The sequence below is a fragment of the Microsporum canis genome, genomic scaffold (assembly GCF_000151145.1).
Source record: "Microsporum canis CBS 113480 supercont1.2 genomic scaffold, whole genome shotgun sequence".
Lineage (NCBI taxonomy): Eukaryota > Fungi > Ascomycota > Eurotiomycetes > Onygenales > Arthrodermataceae > Microsporum > Microsporum canis.
The window spans coordinates 462,550-484,293 of NW_003299168.1; the positions used below are offsets into that span (position 1 = coordinate 462,550).

Consider the following 21,744-nt stretch of genomic DNA (forward strand, 5'->3'; position numbering starts at 1 on the left):
AACAGACAAGTGCTCCTTTATATAAACCTTTCCCTTTCTATTGACCTTCCTTTTTCTGTGGTATCGCCAGCCCCCTTACATCTACCTAGACAGAGACAGGATCAGCCGACCCATCTTCTGGCGCTGAAGAATACTCTGCCCCAAGGACCAATGTTGCCCCATTCCTCGCTCATTGCTTTGTCTCCAGGGAACCAACTTCCAATACCAGCCATAATGGTACGCTCAGGGTGAGGCATAATAGCAAGCACTCTTCCATCAGGCGAACGTACACCAGCAATAGCTTCAGGGCTGCCGTTAGGATTGAACGGATATCGCATCGTCGGTTCGAGGCTTGTGTTGTCAACATAGCGAGCTGGAGCAAGGCCACGCTTTACCAGCTCCATACCGTCCATTTCAGGGGTATCTTCAAAAGATGCCCTACCTTCGCCGTGAGCTACTGCGATGGGTAGAGAAGAACCGTTCATATCATGGAAGAAAACCGTTGGAGGAATGTCCGTTGGTTCTGAGATGCGAACCATGCACACACGTCCCTCATATTGTTCACTTGCATTGCGCTCGAAATTTGGCCATACTTCAGCGCCAGGTATCAACTCCTTTATACGGCCAAAGAATTGACAGCCATTGCAAACTCCAAGAGCAAAAGTATCCTGTCTTGCGAAGAATGACTTGAATTCCTCGCGTGTCTGCTTGTGAAGAAGTACAGACTTAGCCCATCCGCGTCCGGCTCCTAGAACGTCGCCGTATGAGAAGCCACCGCATGCGGCTAAGCCTACGAAAGAAGAGAGTGAGACCTTTCCGGTGAGAATATCACTCATGTGAACATCAATGGCGGAGAATCCAGCCATGTTGAAAGCGAAGGCCATTTCTGCCTGACTGTTAACTCCCTGTTCGCGGAGAATTGCAACCTTTGGACGAGTTGCAAAAGGCGAGAAGCGAGATGTAAGGCTGGTCATCAGTGGCAGGCCGGTCTCCTTCGGGTTGAAAGTCAAGTTATACGATAGTCCGGCATTGTTGTCATCGAGGATATTCTCGAATTCCTGATCAGCAGCGTCTGGGTTATCTCTGAGTCGCTGCATATGGTACGAGGTCTCAGACCAAGCTTGCTGCAAACGAGATCGGCTTTCTCGGTATATCAAAGTGGCACCATGGTAAATAGCCAAATTTTGCTTTTGTTTTTCCGCAACACGGCCAATCCTGAAGATCAGGCCAGGGGGAGGACCGCAGGTTGCAAAGCAGCTTCTGAACTGGCCTTCATGGGCCTTGCGCACTTGGAAAACAGCACCCAGCTCCTCGTTGAACAATGTTTCGATCGCGTCCTTTACATTAGGACTTGAACATATTTCATCGAGCATAATTTGAGCTCCGCATCTTCCAGCAAACATCATTTCCGCAATCGTTGTAAACAGCCCACCATCTGAACGGTCGTGGTAGGAAAGGACAATTCCTGCCTCCTGAAGAGATTGAGTGGCGTCGAAGAAGTCTTTGAAAAGCTGCACGTCTCGAATGTCAGGGCAATCGTTTCCAACCTGTCCAAAGACTTGTGCTAGGGCCGAGCCCCCCATGCTCTTGCGGCCAAACGAGAGGTCAACAAACATCAAAACGGTTTCGCCGACTTCCTCAAAGCTCCTTAAAGTGGGAGTCCACGTGTTTTTAATGTCCTGGACGGGCGCAAAGGCGGAAATAACCAGTGACAAAGGTGCGGTAACCTCTTTGGATTGTCCCGTCTCTTGGTCACTCCATTTCATTTTCATGGACATAGAGTCCTTACCAACTGGGATGCTTATACCCAACTTCGGACACAAGTCCAAGCCAATTGCTTCAACGGCTTCGTAGATAGCAGCACCTTCACCTGGGTGGTTAGTGGCGGACATCCAATTAGCTGAGAGTCTGACACGACTGAGCCTCTCAGGCAAGTCTGCAGCAGCAATATTCATTAGCGATTCAGCAACTGCCATTCTCGCCGAGGCAGCAGGAGAAATGAGGGCAAGCGTGGGTTTCTCTCCCATAGCCATTGCCTCTCCAGTTTTCATTCCAAGAAGCAGTGAAGTTGCAGTAACGGAAACGTCAGATACAGGAGTCTGCCACGGCCCGACCATCTGATCCCTAGCAGTGAGGGCACCAACAGTCCTATCACCAATGGTGATGAGGAAGGACTTAGAACCAACAGCGGGAAGATGCAGAACCCTATCCACAGCCTCAGCAATCAACCCTTGTTCTGGTAAGGAAGGAAGATAAGTCTTCAGGCTGGAATCAAACGATGGCAGATTGAACTTTCTTGAGGAAACCGTTCTTGTCAACTTTGGTGGCTTGCCAAATAAGACCGACAGAGGGAGGTCAATTGGCTTTGGATATTCCTTCGAGTCCTTGTCGAGCAGAACAAGTCTACGACTTTCATCCGGTTGCCCTAGTCCACGGCCGACAACAGAGTAACCACACCGCTCGCGGTTTGCGATAGCGACGAAGTTGTTCATACCCTCCTCAGACACAGCCATAACATACCTTTCTTGGGCTTCACAGCACCATATCTGCATGGGGCTCATACCCTTGTCTGCATTATCTATTTCCCGAAGCTCAAACGAAGCTCCCAGGCCAGCGTCGTGGATGAGCTCGGGTAGAGCGTTGGACAATCCTCCAGCGCCAACGTCATGGATGAACTTGATGGGATTGTCTGCTCCCATGGCAACACAAGCGTTGATGACCTCCTGTGCCCTTCGCTGGACCTCGGCATTCCCTCTTTGGACACTGGCGAAATCTAAATCAGCAGATCCTTCTCCTGAGGCGATACTAGAAGCTGCACCTCCTCCCAGTCCAATGAGCATAGCTGGCCCTCCCAGGACTATCAGATAGGATCCTGGCTTCACAGAATGAGGATTTTTCAAAGCATGCTGAGGGCGAACGGTGCCAACACCGCCAGCAATCATAATGGGCTTGTGATAGCCTCTGATTTCAGACTCGCCATTGCCGATGTCAACCTTGGTGAGGAGGGTTCTGAAATAACCTGCTGTACATGGTCTGCCGAATTCGTTGTTGAAAGAGGCACTTCCGATAGGTGCTTCTAGCATAATGTCAAGGCTGCTTGCAATGTGATTTGGTCTTCCAACATCAAGCTCCCAAGGCTGTTTGTGTTCAGGGATAAGCAGGTCCGAGACGCAGAACCCACAGAGACCTGCCTTTGGTCGCGATCCTTGTCCAACTGATCCTTCGTCACGAATCTCACCACCTGAACCGGTGGCTGCGCCGGGGAAAGGCGAGACAGCTGTCGGATGGTTATGGGTTTCAACTTTGGCTAGGAAATGAACTTTCTCCTTCGTCTGGATCCATTCTCCGGTAACTAAATCCGGAGCCCAGTGACCTGCTTCCTCGCCTTCCAAGACTGCAGCGTTATCGCTATACGCGCTGACAGTATGATCAGGATGTTGCTTGTGAGTATTTCGAATCATCCCAAAAAGCGTGTTTGGCTTTTCCTCTCCGTCTATAACCCACGATGCATTGAACTGTTTATGACGACAATGCTCAGAGTTAACCTGTGCAAACATGAACAGTTCCACATCAGTAGGAGCTCTTGAGATTGGGCCTCCGGCGGCATAAGCGTCGACAAGGTAATCAATCTCAGACGAATCCAAAGCCAAACCGAGGCGTTTGTTTGCGTCCTGGAGGATCTCTCGGGGAGATTTCTCTCCGTCCTTGAGAGATACAACTTCCAAGGAAGCGGGCGGCTTCTCAGCAAACATGGCCTGGAGATCAGGCTCTTCGGTACTGATAACTTGGGTCATCCTGTCGTGCAAAACATCGAGGCTTGCGGCATCCAGGCTGTCGACACCTTCATCTACGAGGCAAGATATCCGAAGCCCACGTTCTATCCGCTTAAGACACTTTTCAAATCCACAGACATGGGCAATTCCGGTGGCCTGGGAGCTCCATGGTGAGATGGTGCCGACCCTTGGGCTCACGTAGTAGGTGATAGACCGGCCGTCCTGAGGCCCAAAGGTTCCAGGAGAATCCGAAATGTCTCCGTAATGCAGAAGCTGTTCCAAGTCTGTGGGTTGGTTACCTTGCAAAGGCTCTGCAAGGTGCAGATAATGTACCCATTGGGCCCGGATTGCTTTAGCATTGGTGCTGGCAGCTATACCACGGCATCGAAACTCTGAGAACGCAACGGATCCAGGCAAGGTCAGGAATAGAGAGTCTGAAGGAGCCATGTTCGAGCCGGCATCAAATGAATTGCCGTCGTTGTAGTCAAGTATATCAAACACTGTTTTTAACCCCACGTTCAACCAATCTGGGGGTAGATGTCGAATTGACAGTTATTCTTCTTCAGACACAAATGAAGGCACGGTCAGTTGACATTCAGAGGAGAATAGAATAATCCCCCATAGGATCCATCCTCATCTTCTTGCATCGAAGGAAGATTTTTCTTCTCTTCCTCTTCGTCGGAGTTTTTTTTTTCATCCTTTTTCTTTCAAATCGCAGGACCGAGAAAGTCACATGACGATAAAGAACTGATAAACCCGATCAGGCTTAGCGCGGGGTAGGGATGTTTGTATTGTTTATACTGTTTGTAATGTTTGCATAGAGATCTTTTCTGCTTATTAATGACTTTCGGGATAATATTAATCCTTTCCGAGAGACGCTTCGGGGCGGAGACAATGTTTATCCGCAACCGCCGAGCTTCACCCGAAGCAAGTTTGCTTACTAACAGCGACGGTGATAACTCGGCGGTTTCTTTATATTTTCTCTTCTTGACATCAACGAAGTGCAAAGTTGAATGAAACGAGAATATAAAATACCAGCAACGAGTTGACCGTCTTAAGCACAAAAGATGACGGAAATGCACGCACCGCAGAAGATGGCCAACCAAGTCCGATACCTGAACATGCAACAGATATAGTGCTATATTAACCTGAGCAGGACAGCTACTCTACAGTTACCCAGCTTAGGCTGCGGCGGCCATTGCCCAGCCGGATACGCGGATCTCTATATTGCTGTCCGGGCGGTTGACTATCAACATGGCTCTGGCTCTGCGTGTTGCGAGTCGTCCGGACTTTGGTTGTCCACATACGTTATCCTGCCCGCAGGACGACCTTTGATCTCCGGGAGGGCCGAGGATTTGCCGAGATATTGAATGCTTCACAGATGAAAATTGCTTCTCGCCATCAATCTATAAGGAGCCTTGCGGGATGGCCGGCATGAAATTGCCGTACACATAATATATATAATATATATATATATATCGTGTGTATATATGTAGCCGTCTATGCCTCTGGGTCATACGGACCTCGTTGTTGTGTTACCAGACCAGTTCTCCTTCCACCACCAAGAAGCAGCCACTATGGAGAGGCCATCCCTCACGCTGTCGACCGACTCTTCACACCACCATGCTGCAGTCCCGGCTGGAGCTGAGGCTACGGACCTGCCGTACCGCCAGCTGGAGGAGACGGCCAACTTTGAGGAGTTCACGCAGGAGACCGCCAACGGACAAATTCTCAAGTCAGTCAAGTCAAATGTGACCGGGAAGATCGAGGACTACAAGCTTGTTACGTTCACAGTCGGAGACCCCGAGAATCCAAAGAACTGGAGCAAGCCGTACAAGTGGTACTGCACCATGGTGGTCTCCTTCACCTGCTTCGTGGTCGCGTTTTCCAGCAGCGTTATCACCTCCGATCTCAAGGGCGTAATGGACGAATTCGACGTTTCCGAAGAAGTAGCTTTACTGACGATAACCCTCTTTGTTATTGGCTTTGGCGTTGGTATGCATGCAGATATATATCACGGACAGAGCTTGGATTTGTGCTGACTTCGACTTAGGCCCAATGGCTTTCTCACCAGCGTCGGAACTGGTTGGCCGTAAGCCTGTCTATGTCTCAACCATGTTCCTCGCCGTTATTTTCATAATCCCATGTGCCGTGGCCAAAAACACCGGCACGCTTCTGGTGTGTCGCCTCATCGACGGAATTGCATTCTCTGCTCCAATGACGCTGGTTGGAGGTACTCTGGCGGATCTATGGCGCAGTGAGGAACGAGGAGTGCCAATGGCCACCTTCAGTGCTGCTCCATTCCTGGGGCCGGCAATTGGACCCTTGATTGGAGGCTTCTTAAGTGACGCTGCTGGCTGGAGATGGTTGTACTGGATCCAGCTTATCCTCGCCGGGGTTGTCTTCCTTCTAGTCACCTTCACCCTCCCCGAGACATATACACCTACTCTTCTAGCAAGACGGGCCAAGAAGCTCCAAAAGGAGAAAAACGATACGTCATACGTCACGGAAGCCGATCTAGACTCGCGCCCCATGGGAGAGAAGCTACGCATTTTCATGATCAGGCCTTTCCAACTTCTATTCATGGAACCCATCGTTTTCTTTCTTTCCATCTACATGTCGATTCTTTATGGCCTCCTATACATGTTTTTCATTGCGTGAGTGCCCCCAGAGAACATCTCCCTTGCCAGTAGTAACTAACCGGTATAATCCTCAGATATCCAATTGTATACGAGGAAGGGAAAGGCTATACATCGGGCATTACCGGGCTGATGTTCATTCCCCTGGCTATAGGAGTAGTAGCCAGTGCGTTTTTCGCTCCCGCCGTCAACAAGCATTATTTGACACTTGTTGCGAAACATAACGGCAAACCTCCAGCGGAAACCCGCCTTATTCCAATGATGATATCTTGCTGGCTCGTCCCGATCGGAATATTTATCTTTGCGTGGACATCGTATCCCAACATCCACTGGTTTGGTCCTGCCATAGGCGGTCTTCCAGTCGGATTTGGTTTCATCTTCCTCTACAACTCATGCAACAATTATCTAGGTACGTTATTCTGTGATATGATATAGTACCGATGAATTTTGCTAACATGACCCCCAAATTAGTGGATACTTACCAACACCAGGCCGCTTCCGCTCTTGCAGCCAAAACATTCCTCCGTTCGATATGGGGTGCATCCTCCGTCCTCTTCACCACCCAGATGTATTCCCGACTCGGAAACCAATGGGCCAGTTCGCTAATTGCATTCATCGCCTTGGCTTGTTGCGCGATTCCTTTTGTATTCTACTACAAAGGAGAGGCGATTCGCCGCCATTCGAAATATGCATTTGTCGAGGATGAAGAGAACTCTTCAGAGAAGAAATAATCCGACCGTCTCCATCCTTGTTGCCAGTATGGTTCTCGAAATTTTTTAGAGGATGTTGGTATTGGATTTTATGGTTCCATCTTTTGTGCGTTGTGAAACATTTAATGGGATACGGAGTTAATGCTGGCGATGGCGGGCCATAAAGCAGGAAATCTAACTTTGCAGAGCATGGTCATATATTGGAGACTAGGCTGTGTAAATATCACGGACCAAATACATATATATGTGCATTTAAAATATAGAAAAATAGAATAATAAAATGGTTTAATTATAAAGGCACTGAAGCTAAAGTTACAAACATCATCAAAGGGTATATTGGCAAGAATGAAACGGCTCTACGGCCCGGAAGAAGTGTTGTTCCGTTGTGATCTTACACCACGCCTGCGTATGGTGCGCCAGCAGAGCACGAGGAGTAGTCAGATAAGCATCGTTCAGGGTCTTTCTTCCTCCTAGCTGTCATATCTTGTAGAAATTTCCAACCATCTCTTGTGAAAGGAAATATTCAAGGGATAGACAGTCTTTTTGATGCCCCTTCTACCACTTCTTTCCCCACCCCCCCCCTGTTCGCCATTTTAAATAGCAAGGTAACCTCCATAGTATTATACACCTATGTCCTCTGAAGTGTATCACTCATTCAACCAGAGTCCCTGTGTATGGGATACCAGCATAGAAGAGTTTCCGAAGCGCCAAACAGCGCCAAACCGATACGTTAACCTCCACCTGTTCGGTATAAAACAAAAGTATCGAATCTGTAAGCTAAAATGTCGAAGCCAGACCATTCATGCAACGCTAGTCCGAAGATAAACACGTTGCTTGTCGTAGCTCAGGTGAGTATCACACCTCAAATGCACGAGGGCACCAGGGTAATGCTAAGCTCACCAAGAATAGGGTATGGGTATTTGTTGCGTAGAGAAATGCTGAAAGGGGGATGCGGCTGTTTAAAATAAAAAAAACTGCTGGAGAACCAAAAATGGCGGAGGCTTCGTGATATGTAAAAGATAGCGACTGGAATAATATTTCTTCCAAGCCACAAGGTTTTCGCACAACCCCGTTCTTCTGCAAGGGGCAGACTAAGGTTCGTGACCTTCTAGTCCATCATCTCACCTTTCTCCAAAAGGAATGGTTGTAACAAATTTGATAATGTCTGCTCCTACAGTTTGCTCGTGTGGTTTATGGGTGGAAAAAGGCTTACAGAGCTAGAACTCGGGAAGGATCTTGAAGAAAGCGTCTGCGGTATGCAGCGATTTCTTGCGCAACGATGGAAAAGTCCTTCACCTTATCTCGCCGCATATCATTGATGATTTGTCTGAGCCCGGTCACGTACTCATCACGTTCAGCTGGAGTTTTGCCTTCTCGTAAGGAGCCCATTTCAACGAGAATTTTGTCATCTATAAAACGTTAATATCGCTTAATTGTCAGCCCGTTACTTCAATCTACCAAAGAGCAAAAAAGACGAATGAAACTGAGATGAGGGAATGGTTTGAAGAAGAAGGGTATCAAAAGGGAAATGTGAGGAACAGTCAGAATCTGAAGATGATCATCCCATCAACGCACCACTCAGATTCATGTCGCGAAAATGTTGAAAAGCACAAGAGGGAGCGTCACAAACGCCACCAGAAATTTCAACGTCACATATGGGCTTGTGTGGATCAATATTATGGCTGTATGTTAGAGAGCGAAAACCACCATTTACATGATCTGCGAAATCAGGATGGTAGCGGAAGGCTCTGAACAAGTGCAATGGGCTACGGTAAGGGCTGAAGCGATGAGTGAACTGATGTGAGGGCGCATTGGCATCATTCTATGAGCTATATGTTAGTGACCAACAATTTCGGGTTTCAAAAGAGAAGATATTGTACCGTGGGGGGTTCTGGAACGGCCATAGAGGTCGCTTCTTGTTCACTAGGAGTTAGCGTTTGCATATCGCGGTCTTCAGGTACGGGCTGTGACTCTAGAGATATCTGTTCTATGGGCTGAGGGGGGGCGGGGCTGAATGGAGGGCTCTCTAGAGAGTTATAGTCTATAGAGATATCGGGCTCTGGCGGCTCATATCCATCAGACACGGACTCATCTCGTGGAACAATATCGGGTTCATCATCATTGTCTGGATTGGATGATGTAGAAGTTGCAGTTGTTTCGTGGAGGGCATTCTGTGAATCGACCCCTTCGGCTGTGGGAGAATGATCTCTAGTGGACTCCATTTCATCGTCCCCATTACTCGCAAATGATAAGGACTTAGCCATGGAAGTTGACTCTTCATTTGATTCGTCCTCTGAGCTTCCCATGGATTCATCCATGGCCGAACTAGAATACGACCCCTCCCGAAGTTCACGCGGGTTACCGCACGAGGCATCATCCATAGCTTCATCTTGCAGATTGCCTGCGTTAGAAACTTTATCGTCGACTCCAGTTGAATGATCTTCGAGTTCACCAGCCGCTTCGTTTAAACCGGGTAAGTTGGTGCTGAGATCTTTGTTTGCATTAGAAAGAGGCACAACCTTGGATTGTTGGCTATTCTGGTCGATGGTAGTTTCAATAGCTTGAGCTTCCTCATTTGCTACAATAAGAGTGAGTTCAGCCATCAGGGTATTTGAGGTCAAATACTTCACTTACTGGAGTTGCTGTGTATATTTGCGATGTCGTTGGGTGTTTCTTTTAGTTCTGACATCGAAAGGTTCTCAGTTTCTTTCCCCAAGCTTTCTAGCTCTTCAATAAGCTTGCGCTTGCCTTCCCTGCCTTTAGCAATTTGTTCAAGTAACTTTTTTTCTTGTTCACGGAATTCGGCTAATTTCTGTTCGGTCCTTAGCAATTCAGCGTCGAGGAGTGGAAGCCCAGACTCAATCTCTTTTCGACGTAGAGCTTTTAGTCGTAATTCTCCAGTGCGGCGGGAATCAGGCCCTAGCGGCGCACTAGAAGGACTGGATATTGGGGTTGTTACATGGTGAGATGCCACTGAGGCTGCCACAGTAGGTTCGGTGGATCTGCTTAAGGTACACTCAGCTGTCTTATTTACTGCTTTCTGAGAATTTTCAAGCTCAGATGATGAATTCTCAGCTTCTTGTTGAGTTTCATCAGAAGTTGCGGCAGCTGATGCATTTGAGGACTCAGAACTTTGAGCTTGGCTTGTTACTTGTTTTTTAACACGGCGTGCCTCTAGCTCCGCAATTCTTTGCCGCATAGCCAATATCTCCATGTTTTTCTGAAGGAGGCCATTCGCGGGATTTGGAGGGGTGTTTGACATTGCAACAGGGGTAGAACGATGAGAACCATAGTTCCGGGATGGAAAATCGGGTAACTGTGGTAAGTCGCGGGTCGTCGGTTTTGTAGAATTGGTAGTATGTGACATATTTGTGGTATCAGTCATTCCACCAGTTTCACCATCTGAGCCATACATTGCCTCATCGTCACTGATATCAATGATGACTCTCTGTTCAGCACTAGCCGAGCGGGGCCCTGGTGCTTGGTGTTTTTTTGCTGACGTATCATCAAGGTCGTCTGTAAAATCTGATGCTCTGGGCCGTTTTCTTGGAAGACGAGAAAATTCAGCCACCTCTTTATATCCATTTTGGATTTGTTCACTAAGGGTTGGGTTGTCGACCTTAGGAGAATCGGAGCTTGTCATGATGAGACCGGGAATCTGGGTTGATACAGCCTTTCCAGACGGCGGAGGCCGATCAGGTAAAGGGTGCGAGAGAGGCGATGGTTCCTGAGGGGTAGTAGAGACGGGAATATTGGGCGCTGGGGGAGTGGAGGTGGAAGTGGAAGTGAGACCAGGGATTTGAATAGTAGATTTTCCGAGTCCCAGCTTCTTAAGTTGTTCCATGCGTTGCCTAGCTAATTCTGTTTGGGCTTTATTCTTTTCTTTTGTACGAACTTCATCACGAGTACTTTGCATGGTAGTCAGTGTTGACTGAGAGGAATTTTCATTGAGAGAATTTGCCATCTTGGTTGGCGGTAAGGGTGGAGAGCTGGTATTTGGATTTGAATCCGTAACTTTGGTAATGGCTGTTGAGGACGGTGCAGCTTTGGCAGCTTTCGCAGCTAACATACGAGCAATAACGTCTTTACGTTCCATCGGTTTACTAGAGTTAGCACCCGTGCTTTGATTATCTTTCTTCGTCGTCGCAGCTTTATCTTGTGTTATAGACGTGGTATGAGGATTGGGGGTATTTGCAGTTATGGGTTGTTCGGGCCTCTGCTGTAAAATAGAGGTATCACTAAGGCCTTCGGTAGCTTGGACTGGTTTGTTAACAGGATCTGCCGTGATTTTTATCCCAATCTCATCATATAAGCGTTTCAAAATTGTTGGATCTATTCCCTCTTCGACCAGCTCGTTATATCGAATTTTGTGAGGTGCGAGATTTAACAGTGCTCCCTGAGCAAGCACCCTCAATTGAGAAGGGGACTTCCCAGTTGAGGGACTCACTTGTATATCCTCTTTAGCGGATGTACTCTTTCCTGAGTGATCGTGTGTCGCCCGTGGCGTTGTGATGGCTGGATCAGGTCCGTTCACTTCAAGGCTTTTACTGGCAGAGTTCTGTTTTATGCTTCTCGAGGGCTGTGCACAGTAATGTTTCTCAGAGTTGGAGCTCTTTTGCTCAGCTGCTTCCTCGCAGCTACTCAACTCGCCCTCTTCTCTCGCGTCAACGTCCATTGTGTCCGACAAATTTTCAGTTTCCGGGGCGTCGGTTTCCCGGTGGTACATAGCTGGAGCGGGGTTCTGGATCCATGTGTGAGAATATGAGCAAAAACAGGAAGTCAAAAAGGAGGCATACCGGTACCGGTTGGGGGAAAAGATATGATGCTTGCGTGTGCAAAAATCGTGGATCCCCGGTAGGCAAATAGCCCAAATTCGCGCCATAGACAGCTTGAGGACCCTGGGTAGACATATACGGTTGATTCATGTTGTATGGAGGATAGGGCATATTAGGGTCGTAGCCTGTGGGTTGATTAGTTGACCAACGGGGGTCGAAATTTCCATATGAAGGTGCCTGTTGATATCCGGACATGTTTCCAGATGTAGCGGACAAAATCATTCTTATCCGCGCGTCGGAAGATCAGGAATAAACGCGACTAATTCTATACTGCACAGGATTTGGTGTAGAGGCATGAGAACGAAGATGTAAAAATGGTCGTGAAAAAAGATAGGTGCCACCCGCATCAAAATACGATTGTCTGTATATAGACAAGCAATCAATTGATACGTGCCAAATGCTCGACACAACAGAGATCTTCTTTTAAGTTCTTGAATAGAGGGCAAAACGTCCGATATTAAGTCGCTTTTCTCTCTCTTCTCAATTTGATATCTTATGATGTTGAAAAAAAGATCTTAAGCTTGACCAAAAAGAGAAGTCATGTGATACCAATAAGCGCTCGCGCCAAGCACGGTTCACAGGCTAGTCCCGAACTGGCAGGATGTAAACAAACAACGCTAAAAGTTGGCGATTAAAAGTCGATAAAGGCGGAAGGCTGGTTCACCATGAAAATGCCCATACATAATATCTAACGAGTTACCAGGGTTTACCCAAGAAACAGAAGAAATGTCTCATTAACATGAAATGAGTTCCCTTGTTGTACGCTTCTTTGGCCTTGGAATTATTTGTTTTTCGGCTTAACGACCTTTTCCTTCTCCTGTCACCGCTCCATGACCTTACGCTTGGGAGTGCCTCACCTTAGTCCTCAGGACTATATTTCATGAATTAACGCCCGTTCAACGACCGGATCCCAGCTAATCGCTTTTTACCCGCTGCATGAAACAATGCATCCGTCATTTAATAGCACGACGAAACGGCATAATCCTTTCTCCCGAAGCTCTCCTTCACCCTCCCCAGCCCCTCCAGATGCCGCCATCAGGGTATCTGGCCGGCCAAAATCTGTTACATTTACATCTCCGGTACAGACATACGTAACAGGGCACTCACGAAACTCGTCTCTAACTCCATTAAATTCTACTCCTACCAATGGTATAAGTAGAAGACGATCGAACTCAGCAAGGCACCCATCCGAAACTTCCAACACGTTTGCTCCAAAGTTTATAAAATCAGAAGAACTACGGAGAGGCGCAGACCAAATACGAGGTGAAGAGGGTGATAATGACTTTTCCGGGAAACGATACGTCTGGTTGAAAGACCCGGAGAAAGCATTCGTCCGGGGAGCCGTTGTTCGAGAGACTGAAGATGGACTCTTGGTTGTGCAGTGCGATGACAGCCGTGTGAGCTTAGAAAAAAGTGAATCATCGATATGTTTACTTTCTGACAATTAGTATAATAGCAGGTAGAAGTAGACCCCGAGAATGTTGACAAGGTCAACCCACCAAAGTTCGATAAGGCGGACGATATGGCCGAACTCACCCATTTGAATGAAGGCTCAGTCATTCATAATCTGCACACTCGATATCAGTCCGACTTGATATACGTATGTCTGATTTACTATCTGAGAACTGAGTTCGAATGAGTTACTAACTGATCATATAGACTTACTCTGGATTATTCTTGGTGACCATAAACCCATACTGTCCTCTGCCTATATACTCTAATGAATATATCAAAATGTACAAAGGCCAAAGCCGAGAAGATACACGTCCGCATATATTTGCAATGGCAGATGAGGCTTTTCGCAACCTTGTTGATGAGGGAGAGAACCAGAGTATCCTAGTTACGTGAGTTTTTGTTTTCCCTTCACGACTCCCGACCTAATTACTCATGATTGCAATTATAGCGGTGAATCCGGTGCCGGGAAGACGGAAAACACCAAGAAAGTTATTCAGTATTTGGCCGCGGTGGCTCCTGGTGATGCAACTCAGGGAAAGCTGTCATCTAAGCAGTTAGGGGATCTTTCGCAGCAAATATTAAGAGCTAATCCTATACTAGAAGCATTTGGAAACGCCCAAACTGTGCGGAATAACAACTCTTCACGATTCGGAAAATTTATTCGTATTGAATTCTCTCGCACCGGTCAAATCTGTGGAGCTTTCATTGATTGGTACTTACTTGAAAAGTCCCGAGTTGTCAAGCTCAATGCTCAGGAACGAAGTTATCACATCTTTTACCAACTTCTCCACGGAGCCGACAAGGCACTACGAGAGCGCCTACACCTCTCGAATTTAGATATCCACGACTTTGCATATATGAGAGAAGGGAACGACACCATAGCTGGGGTATCAGACACAGACGAATGGGACTCGCTCATAGAAGCTTTTGAAACCATGAAGTTTGAAGAAGAGGATCAGCTATCAATTTTACGAACCGTTGCTGCAGTCTTACATTTAGGGAACATCACTGTTGGAAAAGAGAGCTTGCGTGCCGATCAAGCTAGGCTCACCCAGGACGATACCGAAAGTGTTAAACATGCTTGCCATCTTCTAGGGATACCTGTCGAACCTTTTGTTAAAGGATTACTCCATCCTCGTGTGAAAGCCGGGCGCGAGTGGGTAGAAAAAGTACAGACACCGGAGCAAGTCCGTTTCGCGATAGATTCTCTGGCAAAGGGTATCTACGAACGTGGGTTTGGCGACTTGGTGAACAGAATCAACCATCAGCTGGATCGTAGCCGGATTAGTTGTGAAGAGAGTTACTTCATCGGTGTCCTTGATATAGCGGGATTCGAAATATTTGGCACAAATAGCTTCGAACAACTCTGCATCAATTACACAAACGAAAAGTTGCAGCAATTCTTCAACCATCATATGTTTGTTCTAGAGCAGGAGGAATACTCTCGAGAACAGATAGAATGGCAATTCATTGACTTTGGCAAAGACCTTCAACCGACAATCGACCTTATTGAATTATCGAATCCCATTGGCATATTCTCATGCCTCGATGAGGATTCTGTGATGCCAAAGGCGACCGATAAGACATTTACTGAAAAACTTCATTCGTTATGGGATCGCAAATCTCCAAAATACCGTGCCTCGCGTCTCAGCCAGGGATTTATACTTACCCACTATGCTGCAGAGGTAGAGTATAATACGGAGGACTGGCTGGAAAAGAACAAAGACCCTCTCAATGACAATGTGACCCGGCTGTTATCTCAGTCCAACGATCCGCATGTTGCTAACCTATTTGCCGATTATGCCGAAGATGCGTCCAACGGAACTAGGAGTGTCGTGAAGAAAGGTCTGTTCCGGACCGTTGCCCAGAGGCATAAGGAGCAGCTGTCAAGCTTGATGGCCCAGCTTCATTCAACTCACCCCCACTTTGTCCGCTGTATTTTGCCAAATAACAAGAAGCGACCGAAACTTTTCAATGGGCCGCTTGTCTTAGACCAACTACGATGCAATGGTGTGCTTGAAGGTATTCGAATTGCTCGAACAGGATTCCCTAATCGACTAACCTTCAACGAATTCCGCCAGCGTTATGAAGTACTCTGTCGCGGCATGCCCAAGGGTTACTTAGACGGACAGATGGCAGTAACTTATATGGTGGAAAAGTTGGGTCTTGACAAATCTTTGTTCAGAGTAGGGCTATCAAAGATATTCTTCAGGGCCGGTGTATTGGCGGAGTTGGAAGAACAACGTGATACTCTTATCCGTGAAATCATGAAGCAATTCCAATCTTTAGCCCGTGGCTTTATTCAAAGACATATTGCAAACAAGCGATTGTACCGCGCGGAGGCTACTAGAATTATCCAGCGGAACTTCCATCTATATCTCAACCTAAAGTCATCTCCATGGTGGAGACTATTTGCGGCTATGAAGCCGCTTCTAGGAGAAACCCGTACGGCTGGAGAAGTTAAGAAGCGTGACGAGAGGATCCAACAACTTGAAGCAAAGGCCCAGCAGGATATAGCCGATCGACAAAGGATAGAAGAGGAACGACGCAAGATAGAGGCGGAGATGCAGCGTGTCAGAAAAACACTAGAAAGCGAGCGCTCTCTTGCATTGGACAAAGAAGAGATATTCAAGCGACTACAGCTTCGAGAAGTTGAACTCAGCGAGAAGCTAGCAGGAGCGATCGCCGATCAAGAAAGCTTAGAAGATCAACTAGACGAACTGATTGCCGCGAAGAAGAAGATAGAGCATGAATTGGACCTGCGTCGAGACCAGCTTGAGCAGGCAGCGCAAATAATGGAGAGGCTCGAGGGTGAAAAGAAGGAAATGCAGGAACGTATTTCAGACCTGGAAAAGCAGCTAAAATCTGTCGAGAATGCGCATAACCAATACGATGATAAAATTGAGGCTTTGAACCGGGAGATCAACGCACTCAACAGCCACTTAAGCTTAAAAGATAAAAAACTTCAAGATTTGGAGGCTAAGCTTCTGACATCCGACCAGCAACTTGACCTTGAATTAGCCAGCACCACCAAGGAGCTGGATGCGTCGAAAAAGCAGATTAACCAACTGCTAGAAGAGAACCGGGAAATCCAAAGACAGATTGCTGACCTGTCGTCAACCTCAACAGGATACGAGGAATTGGTCCGGCGCAAAGAAGGCGAAGTTGCCGTTCTCAAAGCTGACTTAAAGAAACATGAATTCGAAAAACGGAGCCTTGAAACAGAAAAGAGAGGGTTATCGGATCGCCATGATGATATGCAGCGAAGGATTCGTGACCTGCAGGCCGAGATAGACACCACAAAACTCGAGAAGGCAAACTTTGAGCGTGAAGCTGTAGATGCTAGGAAGCTCCTTGAAGAGAAATTATCCGAAGATGCGGAATCGGCCCAAGGCAGGAAAATGCTAGATAAGCAGGTCCAGGATCTCAAGGCTCAGCTCTACCAGACACAAGCGGAACTCAGTCGAGTACAACAGTCAAGGGATGACGTACAAATGCTTTCAGAACACAAATTTGCACAGCTAAGGGAAGAGTTCGAAACCCTCAATGAAGCCAAAATCACCATTGAGAAGGAGATGTATATCCAACAGGATACACTTCGCCGGGCGAAAGAAGCTCGAACAGCCGCAGAGGAATCTCGGAAGCAGCTTCAGGGGGAAGTTATCAAGCTGCGAGAGCGAATAACAAAAATAGAGGAAGCCCGCCTGAATGCTGAGACTTCTTATGCAAATAAGATGACTGCGCAAACAACGGAAAGGATAGCCAAACTCCAGGCCGAGCTTGATGAAAAGACTAAGGCTCTCAACAACGCTGAAGCAGGGCATGCTCGCCTGAGCTCTCAAGTTCAGAATCTGAGCAATCTGATTGCAGAGTCTGAAAATTTCCGTACCCAGCATGACCAACATAAGGAACGACTGGAGAGGGAGCTTGTTACTGTCAAGGGCAGGCTCGCCGCATCTGAAAATGATAATCGAGCTCTCTTGAACAAAGTCCAACAAAAGAATTTAGACATTGCACGCTCCAACTCAAGGGCGGGTGATACCCAAAGGGCTAGATTGGCACAGCTTCAGACAGAAAAATCTCGGTTGGAAGAGGCAAACAAGCAGCTTACACGCCAACTCGGAGATGCTCAACTATCAATAACCTCGCTTGAGAAACAGAAGGAGAAGCTCGCTTTGAGCGCTGAGGATCTGAATCACGAAGTGGCACGCGAGCATAAAACTAGTCGAAACGCAGAGAAGACTGCTGCCACCGCCCAGTTACAGTTAGCTGAAGCAAACAGAAATCTTGAAACAGAACGACAGCTTAAAACCCAGGCACAAGCCAACACCAGGAAGCTTCAAGCGTCAATGGATAGAATGAACTCAGAGCTCGAAGATTGCCATCAGCAGTTAATTCTTCTACACAGAGTTTTTGATCCTGATTCATCCCCTGCCGAAAAGACTTGGGAGACAATAAAGCCTGATTTGTCCAAGAAGGTTGATATGGCAGCTATGTTAGAGACCGCTCATAATGAGCTTCGGATTAGTGAAGAGAAGCGTTCCCGGGCAGAGAACCAACTTAATGAAATGCGTCGCCGGCATGCTGATGAAATGAATGAGCTTGACGCTCGCTACTCTTCGTCGAAGCGTGCTCTATTAGAAGAGATCGATCAAAACCAAGTGGCCAACACCAGGTCTCCTTCACATTTCAGAAAAAACTCCGAGCCTAATAAGCGATATTCTAACCCCTCAACGCCCAACCGCCGATATAACAACCTTATAGATGGGGCTGGTGATTCTGCGCGGTCAGACCGAACCGTCGATACTGTTGCATTCCAGAAGAGGATGGATCATGCCGCAGAAATTGAAAGCCTTCAAAATCAGCTGCAGCTTTCAGAAATGCATAATCGTCACCTCCAGAGCCAGATCGACAGGTCTGCTCCTGTTCGGGATATGTGGCAGGATGAAAGCCCTTCTATCCGCCGCATGCAGATACTAGAACGTGAAAATGGTCGCCTCCACGAGAAGCTCGACGATTCCGCTAAAAAGGTTTCTGCTTTGGAGAAGAGCATTCAGTCCGGAGAGTTAAGCCTTCGTGACGTCCAGGCTAAGTCTCATGAAGAATTATATGACCTCCTCAATTCTCAAGAACAGTCTCGAAGGTCTCTCCTCCAAGTTCACAAGTCTGCACTAGCAGACCTCACACATGCCAAAGGGGAGTTTGAGAAACTCAGGCACGCAAGGGCTGCCATGGAAGTTGAGTTGCGCGATACAAGATCAGAACTTCAAGAGCTCCAACTCGCACGAGACCATGACGCTGCAAGCCGAAGCCAATTACTCCAGGAGTTCTCCGATCTCCAAATTAGATTGGACGCTGAGACATCTAAGGCTATCGATGCCAACTCCAGTTTGAGTCTCTATAAGAGTCGTGCCAATGAGTATTTCAGCAAGCTAGAGCAAGCTGAAATTGCTGTTTTGAAGGCTACCCGCGCTGAACAATTTGCCAAAGCACAAGCCAAGGAAGCGGAAGACACCTGCGCTAATATTATGTCTGAAAGAAAGGAAACTGATAACCTCATTGAAGATTTGCAGCGGCAGGTGCAGTCCCACGAAGAAAAGGTCGAAGACCTTTCTGCAGACCTTGATGCGGCATTGCAGGCGAAGAGGCGCCTTCAAAATGAGCTTGAAGACTACCGTAGCCAGCGAGCTATGGATATCGAAGACAAAGAAGCTTCGATGGAGCAAACAAGGAAGAAATACCAAATGGAATTCTCGGCGCTTACGAGCGAGCTGGAGGTGGAGCGTGAAAATGTTCTCCATATCCGAGGCGAGAACACTCGCCTTAAGGAAGAGCTTGAAGAGCTACGATCCAAGTGGGATGATGAAGTCTTAAATAGCTCAACTTGGTCCAAGGAGAAGTCTAGAATAGAAATGACTTTGCAAGACATCACAACTTCCCGAGATGATGCCGTCAAGGCCCATAACGAAGCTCAAGGCAAGGTTGTTACGTTGTTGAACCAAGTCCGTACGCTTCGCACTTCTGTCGATGACCTCTCAGCCGAACGTGACATGCTTCTCAAGGAGAAACGTGGCCTCGAATCCAGGCTTGCCGAAGCAGGAGACCGCTTAGAGGACCTTGCCAAGGGTGAAAGCCCGATGCGGAATGCCGCTGGTATGGATCGTGAGATTCTGGATTTGAAATCACAGCTCGCGCAACAACAGGACCTTGCCTCAGTTGCCGTTGGTAAAATGAGAAGAGCAGAGGCTCTTGCGACTGAAGTCCAGAAGGAAATTGTAGCCCAACGAGAGTCGACAGCACAGCTGTTCAAAGATAAGGTTGCACTTGAAAAGCAGTTCAAGGAGGTCCAGTTACGATGTGTTGACCTTGAAACTAAGGGGTACTCATCTTCAAGTCAAGATGTCAGGTTCCTCAATAAGCGAATCCAGGAGGTAAGTTGAAGTCGTCCAAATTCTCCTAATTTAGGGATAACCTGTTAATAATTTGCACATTAGCTCGAAGCTCAGCTAGAGGAGCAGGAGTCGAAACGAAATGCTGAGCAGAGATCTGTCCGCAATGTCGACAGAACAGTAAAGGACCTTCAAACGCAGATTGAACGGCGAGAAAAAATGAACAATCAGCTCACTGAAGATATCGGAAAGTCGCGTGATAAGATTGAACGACTTCTCCAAACTATTGAAGAGCTTCAGACCAGCGACTCTGAGAATCAACTTCAGGCTCGTCGTGCGGAACGTGAACTCCGTGAAGAGCGTGAGAAGTCTCTCCGTCTTGAACGAGAGCTGGAAGGCTGGAAGGCACTCCGCCTGGAAAGAGGCAGTATAGCAGGGAAAGGCCCTGCATACGGAGGAGCGAGTGAGATGGGCGACAGATATAGCCGTCGAGGAAGTGGAGTGTATGTTGGATCCGGGATTGAGCTTCCTCAACGGAAGATGAGTACAAGCAAAGGGTTCTTGTAGGGCATCCCACGATTCCCTTTCCATTCATGTTTGGAGATTACACGAGCCTTGGAATTGTGAGCATCATGAGCACTCTCTATAGTAGTCTTTTTCTTTTGAGCGATGTATGGGTCTTGGGCGGTTATGGTCAGGTTTCTTTGTAAATCTCCGGTTGTATCGAGCAGGTTGTTGATATGAGTTCATGTATTTAATAGGATAACCGGTGTAATTCTACGATTCAATGTCTATAATATTTTGCTGACCCTAGGCATGGCGTTAATTTTGGAGGCTGGAGTTTGGCTTGGCTGCGATTGATAAGATTGGCAAAGCAAACAAAGCTTGTCTAGCAACCAAAAACGACACACATCCTTCAAGCAAAACAACAACATCGAAAACTTGGACAAGGCAGGCAAATCTACTGCTCCACCTCATATTCTGACTCAAAATAAAGAATCTGGGCCTGGGAATTGGCTAATCCAAACCCCTCTCGTTCGCCATGGTAAGCCTGATAGACATGACTTCCGCCTATATATAGCTCTGTAACTAATCACAAGACTCTCACATGTCGAATAGGCTCGAAATAGTGAAAAGGCGCAGTCTATGCTGTTTCGGTTTCGTGCTGCTCAAGCTGCGGACCTTGGAATCCTAGATATCGGACGGACACGCCGCCCAAAAGCCATCACCTCAATCGACTCCATTCCTATCTGCGAAAAATGGCGAGGCCAAGTTCTCAAGGAAATATCCCGAAAAGTCACTCGCATACAAGACCTAAGTCTAAGTGATTTCCAAATCAGAGACCTAAACGATGAAATCAACAAATTGATGCGAGAAAAATGGATGTGGGATGTTCAAATACGGAATCTGGGAGGGCCAAACTACACGCGCGGCGGCGGGAGGGTATACGATGAAGACGGGAAGGAGATTCCGGGCGGTGGTAAAGGGTATAAATATTTTGGTCGTGCAAGGGAGTTACCCGGTGTCAAGGAGATGTTTGAAGCGGCTACGAAAAAGAGGAGTTCGTCTGAGTTAGACGATGCGGGAGGACGCAAAGTGGATATGGAGATGTTCAAAAAACACGTTGACGCAGCGTACTTTGGGTATGGGCTAGACGAGGAAGACGGCACGTTACTAGAATATGAAAAGAAGAAGGAAAAAGAGGCCTTTGAGGCTGTATTGAAGAAAGGTGATAGTAAACCCAACGATGGGTGGGAACCGCTCCCAGGTGACGCCGGAGATGCTGTTGAATGGCAGTTGCCTACACTAGATGATGTTCAGGAAGAGCTAGTGGAAAGGCGGAGGAGGAAACTACTGGACAAGATTGGTTGATATGCTGAAGACAGTGAATGTTTTGGAGGATTTCATAGGATAATATTATGTATAAATTATTCAGTTCATATAAAATTACATCGAGTATTGTA

The 21,744-nt window shown here is 47.3% G+C and overlaps 4 protein-coding genes across 4 annotated transcripts; 2 read left to right on the forward strand and 2 right to left on the reverse strand.

Annotated features, from left to right (window-relative positions):
- Positions 1 to 101: 101 nt before the first annotated feature.
- On the reverse strand, positions 102 to 4,199 carry MCYG_01603 (phosphoribosylformylglycinamidine synthase; the record flags this gene model as incomplete). The annotated part of the gene is made up of 1 exon (XM_002848623.1): positions 102 to 4,199. One exon carries the CDS (start codon positions 4,197 to 4,199, stop codon positions 102 to 104), a length of 4,098 nt encoding a protein of 1,365 aa, XP_002848669.1.
- Positions 4,200 to 5,006: 807 nt separating this feature from the next.
- Positions 5,007 to 7,122, forward strand: MCYG_01604 (multidrug resistant protein; the record flags this gene model as incomplete). Its single annotated transcript, XM_002848624.1, has 5 exons — positions 5,007 to 5,024; positions 5,249 to 5,747; positions 5,827 to 6,409; positions 6,469 to 6,800; positions 6,863 to 7,122. The coding sequence occupies 5 exons, from the start codon at positions 5,007 to 5,009 to the stop codon at positions 7,120 to 7,122; spliced, it is 1,692 nt and encodes a 563-aa protein (XP_002848670.1).
- A 1,188-nt stretch (positions 7,123 to 8,310) lies between these two features.
- Positions 8,311 to 12,158, reverse strand: MCYG_01605 (conserved hypothetical protein; the record flags this gene model as incomplete). Its single annotated transcript, XM_002848625.1, has 5 exons — positions 8,311 to 8,510; positions 8,677 to 8,923; positions 8,982 to 9,679; positions 9,736 to 11,842; positions 11,898 to 12,158. The coding sequence occupies 5 exons, from the start codon at positions 12,156 to 12,158 to the stop codon at positions 8,311 to 8,313; spliced, it is 3,513 nt and encodes a 1,170-aa protein (XP_002848671.1).
- A 722-nt stretch (positions 12,159 to 12,880) lies between these two features.
- On the forward strand, positions 12,881 to 21,652 carry MCYG_01606 (myosin-9; the record flags this gene model as incomplete). The annotated part of the gene is made up of 8 exons (XM_002848626.1): positions 12,881 to 13,333; positions 13,396 to 13,536; positions 13,596 to 13,780; positions 13,840 to 14,459; positions 14,487 to 19,822; positions 19,886 to 20,283; positions 20,542 to 20,569; positions 20,900 to 21,652. 8 exons carry the CDS (start codon positions 12,881 to 12,883, stop codon positions 21,650 to 21,652), a joined length of 7,914 nt encoding a protein of 2,637 aa, XP_002848672.1.
- Between the last annotated feature and the right edge of the window lie 92 nt (positions 21,653 to 21,744).